Source organism: Mytilus trossulus, chromosome 5 (assembly GCF_036588685.1).
Source record: "Mytilus trossulus isolate FHL-02 chromosome 5, PNRI_Mtr1.1.1.hap1, whole genome shotgun sequence".
NCBI classification, from domain to species: Eukaryota; Metazoa; Mollusca; class Bivalvia; order Mytilida; family Mytilidae; genus Mytilus; species Mytilus trossulus.
The window spans coordinates 33,335,142-33,343,466 of NC_086377.1; the positions used below are offsets into that span (position 1 = coordinate 33,335,142).

General features: G+C 35.0%; 2 protein-coding genes across 2 annotated transcripts; both read left to right on the forward strand.

Annotated features, from left to right (window-relative positions):
- The first annotated feature begins 742 nt into the window (after window positions 1-742).
- On the forward strand, window positions 743-2,773 carry LOC134717877 (uncharacterized protein DKFZp434B061-like). The gene has a single exon (XM_063580375.1). The coding sequence runs from the start codon at window positions 743-745 to the stop codon at window positions 2,771-2,773; it is 2,031 nt and encodes a 676-aa protein (XP_063436445.1).
- A 2,823-nt stretch (window positions 2,774-5,596) lies between these two features.
- Window positions 5,597-8,005, forward strand: LOC134717878 (uncharacterized protein DKFZp434B061-like). Its single transcript, XM_063580376.1, has one exon. The coding sequence runs from the start codon at window positions 5,597-5,599 to the stop codon at window positions 8,003-8,005; it is 2,409 nt and encodes an 802-aa protein (XP_063436446.1).
- Window positions 8,006-8,325: the final 320 nt, after the last annotated feature.

Here is an 8,325-nt window from a genome sequence, read left to right on the forward strand (position 1 = left end):
TCCTATGATATAGGTATATGCATGTTACACAAAATATGAATATTATTTTTGCTTTAATGAGTTGTTATATTCTATATTTTCTTTCTTATTTCTGTTTCACTTAATTTATTTGCGAGTTCTATTGTACAGTGTTAAAGACGTCAGTGACCATTGTTTTATTGACCTAAATGTCCCATGACTGGCTTTCTGCAACCTACTAGAGAGGGAATCCTATCATCAATAACACTCTTACGATTGTAGAGAAATTTACAGAATTAGCTACTCTGTTTACAGCTTTGAAACAAGAATGAGTTCGTAGTTCACGGATGTCCAACTCTCTGATTGGACTTCAACTTCATCAAAAGTTCCCATAACCAAAAATATCAACCAGAAGTGGAACGAACGGACGTACAGACGCAGAAACTAGAAAACAGAATTCCTCTTTACTACCACATAGTGGGATATAAAAAGAATGATACATTGACAACAACAAGACACCAACTGATGAACTTTCAGTGAATACACATATTGGTCTACAGTTACTACAATGACCAAAACGATTACAAGAACAGCAATGACCAATACGATTACAAGAACAGCAATGACCAATACGATTACAAGAACAGAAATAACCAATATGATTACAAGAACAGCAATGACTAATTCGATTACAAGAACAGCAATGACCAATACGATTACAAGAACAGCAATGACCAATACGATTACAAGAACAGCAATGACCAATACGATTACAAGAACAAAAATGACTAATACGATTACAAGAACAGCAATGACCGATACGATAACAAGAACAGCAATGACCAATACGATAACAAGAACAGCAATGACTAATACGATTACAAGACCAGCAATGACTAATACGATTACAAGAACAGCAATGACCGATACGATAACAAGAACAGCAATGACTAATACGATTACAAGAACAACAATGACTAATACGATTACAAGAACAGCAATGACCGAAACGATTACAAGAACAGCAATAACCAATACGATTACAAGAACAGCAATGACTAATACGATTACAAGAACAGCAATGACTAATACGATTACAAGAACAGCAATGACCGATACGATTACAAGAACAGCAATGACCAATACGATTACAAGAACAACAATGACCAATATGATTACAAGAACAGCAATGACTAATACGATTACAAGAACAACAATGTCTAATACGATTACAAGAACAGCAATGACCAATACGATTACAAGAACAGCAATAACCAAAACGATTACAAGAACAGCAATGACTAATACGATTACAAGAACAGCAATGACCAATACGATTACAAGAACAGAAATAACCAATATGATTACAAGAACAGCAATGACTAATACGATTACAAGAACAGCAATGACCAATACGATTACAAGAACAACAATGACCAATATGATTACAAGACCAGCAATTACTAATACGATTACAAGAACAGCAATGACCGATACGATAACAAGAACAGCAATGACCAATACAATTACAAGAACAACAATGTCTAATACGATTACAAGAACAGCAATGACCGATACGATAACAAGAACAGCAATGACTAATACGATTACAAGAACAACAATGACTAATACGATTACAAGAACAGCAATGACCGATACGATTACAAGAACAGCAATAACCAATACGATTACAAGAACAGCAATGACTAATACGATTACAAGAACAGCAATGACTAATACGATTACAAGAACAGCAATGACCGATACGATTACAAGAACAGCAATGACCAATATGATTACAAGAACAGCAATGACTAATACGATTACAAGAACAACAATGTCTAATACGATTACAAGAACAGCAATGACCAATACGATTACAAGAACAGCAATAACCAAAACGATTACAAGAACAGCAATGACTAATACGATTACAAGAACAGCAATGACCAATACGATTACAAGAACAGAAATAACCAATATGATTACAAGAACAGCAATGACTAATACGATTACAAGAAAAGCAATGACCAATACGATTACAAGAACAACAATTTCCGATACGATTACAAGAACAGCAATGACCAATACGATTACAAGAACAGCAATGACCAAAACGATTTCAAGAACACCAATGTCCAATACGATTACAAGAACAGAAATAACCAATATGATTACAAGAACAACAATGACCAAAACGATTACAAGAACAACAATGAGCAATACGATTACAAGAACAGCAATGACCAATACGATTACAAGAACAGAAATAACCAATATGATTACAAGAACAACAATGACCAATACGATTACAAAAACAACAATGACCAATACGTTTACAAGAACAACAATGAGCAATACGATTACAAGAACAGCAATGCCCAATACGATTACAAGAACAGCAATGACCAATACGATTACAAGAACAGGAATGACCAAAACGATTACAAGAACACCAATGACCAATACGATTACAAGAACTTCAATGACCAATACGATTACAAGAACAGCAATGACCAATACGATAACAAGAACAGCAATGACCAATACGATTACAAGAACAGCAATGACTAATACGATTACAAGAACAGCAATAACCAATACGATTACAAGAACAGCAATGACCGATACGAGTACAAGAACAGCAATGACCGATACGATTACAAGAACAGCAATAACCAATACGATTAAAAACAGCAAGGCCCAATACGATTACAAGAACAGCAATAACCAATACGATTACAAGAACAGCAATGACCAATACGATAACAAGATCAGCAATGACCAATATGATTACAAGAACAGCAATGACTAATTCGATTACAAGAACAGCAATGACCAATACGATTACAAGAACAGCAATGACCAATACGATTACAAGAACAGCAATGACCAATACGATTACAAGAACAAAAATGACTAATACAATTACAAGAACAGCAATGACCGATACGATTACAAGAACAGCAATGACCAATACGATAACAAGAACAGCAATGACTAAAACGATTACAAGAACAGCAATGACTAATCCGATTACAAGAACAGCAATGACCGATACGATAAGAAGAACAGCAATGACTAATACGATTACAAGAACAACAATGACTAATACGATTACAAGAACAGCAATAACCAATACGATTACAAGAACAGCAATAACCAATACGATTACAAGAACAGCAATGACAAATACGATTACAAGAACAGCAATGACTAATACGATTACAAGAACAGCAATGACTAATACGATTACAAGAACAGCAATGACCGATACGATTACAAGAACAGCAATGACCAATACGATGACAAGAACAACAATGACCAATACGATTACAAGAACAGCAATGACTAATACGATTACAAGAACAGCAATGACTAATACGATTACAAGAACAGCAATGACCAATACGATTACAAGAACAGCAATAACCAATACGATTACAAGAACAGCAATGACTAATACGATTACAAGAACAGCAATGACCAATACGATTACAAGAACAGCAATGACTAATACGATTACAAGAACAGCAATGACCAATACGATTACAAGAACAGCAATGACCAATACGATTACAAGAACAGCAATGAACACTACGATTACAAGAACAGCAATAACCAATACGATTACAAGAACAGCAATGAACACTACGATTACAAGAACAACAATGACTAATACGATTACAAGAACAGCAATGACTAATACGATTACAAGAACAGCATTGACCAATACGATTACAAGAACAACAATTCCCGATACGATTACAAGAACAGCAATGACCAATACGATTACAAGAACAGCAATGACCAAAACGATTTCAAGAACACCAATGTGCAATACGATTACAAGAACAACAATTCCCGATACAATTACAAGAACAGAAATAACCAATATGATTACAAGAACAACAATGACCAAAACGATTACAAGAACAACAATGAGCAATACGATTACAAGAACAGCAATGCCCAATACGATTACAAGAACAGCAATGACCAATACGATTACAAGAACAGGAATGACCAAAACGATTACAAGAACACCAATGATCAATACGATTACAAGAACTTCAATGACCAATACGATTACAATAACAGCAATGACCAATACGATAACAAGAACAGCAATGACCAATACGATTACAAGAACAGCAATGACCAATACGATAACAAGATCAGCAATGACCAATATGATTACAAGAACAGCAATGACTAATTCGATTACAAGAACAGCAATGACCAATACGATTAAAAACAGCAAGGCCCAATACGATTACAAGAACAGCAATAACCAATACGATTACAAGAACAGCAATGACCAATACGATAACAAGATCAGCAATGACCAATATGATTACAAGAACAGCAATGACTAATTCGATTACAAGAACAGCAATGACCAATACGATTACAAGAACAGCAATGACCAATACGATTACAAGAACAGCAATGAACACTACGATTACAAGAACAGCAATGACCAATACGATTACAAGAACAGCAATAACCAATACGATTACATGAACAGCAATGACCAATACGATTACAATAACAGCAATAACCAATACGATTACAAGAATAGCAATGACCAATACGATTACAAGAACAGCAATGACCAATACGATTACAAGAACAGCAATGATCAATACGATTACAAGAACAGCAATGACCAATACGATTACAAGAACAGCAATGACCAATACGATTACAAGAACAGCAATAACCAATACGATTACAAGAACAGCAATAACCAATACGATTACAAGAACAGCAATGACCAATACGATTACAAGAATAGCAATGACCAATACGATTACAAGAACAGCAATGACCAATACGATTACAAGAACAGCAATGACCAATACGATTACAAGAACAGCAATGACTAATACGATTACAAGAACAGCAATGACTAATACGATTACAAGAACAGCAATGACCGATACGATTACAAGAACAGCAATGACCAATACGATGACAAGAACAACAATGATCAATACGATTACAAGAACAGCAATGACTAATACGATTACAAGAACAACAATGACTAATACGATTACAAGAACAGCAATGACTAATACGATTACAAGAACAGCAATGACCAATACGATTACAAGAATAGCAATGACCAATACGATTACAAGAACAACAATAACCAATACGATTACAAGAACAGAAATAACCAATATGATTACAAGAACAACAATGACCAAAACGATTACAAGAACAACAATGAGCAATACGATTACAAGAACAGCAATGCCCAATACGATTACAAGAACAGCAATGACCAATACGATTACAAGAACAGGAATGACCAAAACGATTACAAGAACACCAATGACCAATACGATTACAAGAACTTCAATGACCAATACGATTACAAGAACAGCAATGACCAATACGATAACAAGAACAGCAATGACCAATACGATTACAAGAACACCAATGACTAATACGATTACAAGAACAGCAATAACCAATACGATTACAAGAACAGCAATGACCGATACGAGTACAAGAACAGCAATGACCGATACGATTACAAGAACAGCAATAACCAATACGATTAAAAACAGCAAGGCCCAATACGATTACAAGAACAGCAATAACCAATACGATTACAAGAACAACAATGACCAATACGATTACAATATCAGCACTGACCAATACGATTACAAGAACAGCAATAACCAATACGATTACAAGAACACCAATGCCCAATACGATTACAAGAACAGCAATGAACACTACGATTACAAGAACAGCAATGACCAATACGATTACAAGAACAGCAATAACCAATACGATTACAAGAACAGCAATGACCAATACGATTACAATAACAGCAATAACCAATACGATTACAAGAATAGCAATGACCAATACGATTACAAGAACAGCAATGACCAATACGATTACAAGAACAGCAATGACCAATACGATTACAAGAACAGCAATGACCAATACGATTACAATAACAGCAATAACCAATACGATTACAAGAATAGCAATGACCAATACGATTACAAGAACAGCAATGACCAATACGATTACAAGAACAGCAATGACCAATACGATTACAAGAACAGCAATGACCAATACGATTACAAGAACAGCAATGACCAATACGATTACAAGAACAGCAATAACCAATACGATTACAAGAACAGCAATAACCAATACGATTACAAGAACAGCAATAACCAATACGATTACAAGAATAGCAATGACCAATACGATTACAAGAACAGCAATGACCAATACGATTACAAGAACAGCAATGACCAATACGATTACAAGAACAGCAATGACTAATACGATTACAAGAACAGCAATGACCGATACGATTACAAGAACAGCAATGACCAATACGATGAAAAGAACAACAATGACCAATACGATTACAAGAACAGCAATGACTAATACGATTACAAGAACAACAATGACTAATACGATTACAAGAACAGCAATGACCAATACGATTACAAGAACAGCAATAACCAATACGATTACAAGAACAGCAATGACTAATACGATTACAAGAACAGCAATGACCAATACGATTACAAGAACAGAAATAACCAATATGATTACAAGAACAACAATGACTAATACGATTACAAGAACAGCAATGACTAATACGATTACAAGAACAGCAATGACCAATACGATTACAAGAACAACAATTCCCGATACGATTACAAGAACAGCAATGACCAATACGATTACAAGAACAGCAATGACCAAAACGATTTCAAGAACACCAATGTCCAATACGATTACAAGAACAGAAATAACCAATATGATTACAAGAACAACAATGACCAAAACGATTACAAGAACAACAATGACCAATACGATTACAAGAACAACAATGAGCAATACGATTACAAGAACAGCAATGCCCAATACGATTACAAGAACAGCAATGACCAATACGATTACAAGAACAGGAATGACCAAAACGATTACAAGATCACCAATTACCAATACGATTACAAGAACTTCAATGACCAATACGATTACAAGAACAGCAATGACCAATACGATAACAAGAACAGCAATGACCAATACGATTACAAGAACAGCAATGACTAATACGATTACAAGAACAGCAATAACCAATACGATTACAAGAACAGCAATGACCGATACGAGTACAAGAACAGCAATGACCGATACGATTACAAGAACAGCAATAACCAATACGATTAAAAACAGCAAGGCCCAATACGATTACAAGAACAGCAATAACCAATACGATTACAAGAACAACAATGACCAATACGATTACAATATCAGCAATGACCAATACGATTACAAGAACAGCAATAACCAATACGATTACAAGAACACCAATGCCCAATACGATTACAAGAACAGCAATGAACACTACGATTACAAGAACAGCAATGACCAATACGATTACAAGAACAGCAATAACCAATACGATTACAAGAACAGCAATGACCAATACGATTACAATAACAGCAATGACCAATACGATTACAAGAATAGCAATGACCAATACGATTACAAGAACAGCAATGACCAATACGATTACAAGAACAGCAATGACCAATACGATTACAAGAACAGCAATGACCAATACGATTACAAGAACAGCAATGACCAATACGATTACAAGAACAGCAATGACCAATACGATTACAAGAACAGCAATAACCAATACGATTACAAGAACAGCAATAACCAATACGATTACAAGAACAGCAATAACCAATACGATTACAAGAATAGCAATGACCAATACGATTACAAGAACAGCAATGACCAATACGATTACAAGAACAGCAATGACCAATACGATTACAAGAACAACAATGACCAATACGATTACAAGAACAACAATGAGCAATACGATTTCAAGAACAGCAATGCCCAATACGATTACAAGAACAGCAATGACCAATACGATTACAAGAACAGGAATGACCAAAACGATTACAAGAACACCAATGACCAATACGATTACAAGAACAGGAATGACCAAAACGATTACAAGAACAGCAATGACTAATACGATTACAAGAACAGCAATAACCAATACGATTACAAGAACAGCAATAACCAATACGATTACAAGAATAGCAATGACCAATACGATTACAAGAACACCAATGTCCAATACGATAACAAGAACAGCAATAACCAATACGATTACAAGAACAGCAATGACCAATACGATTACAAGAACAGCAATGACCAATACGATTACAAGAACAGCAATGACCAATACGATTACAAGAACAGCAATGACCATTACGATTACAAGAACAGCAATGACCAATACGATTACAAGAACAGCAATGACCAATACGATTACAAGAACAGCAATAT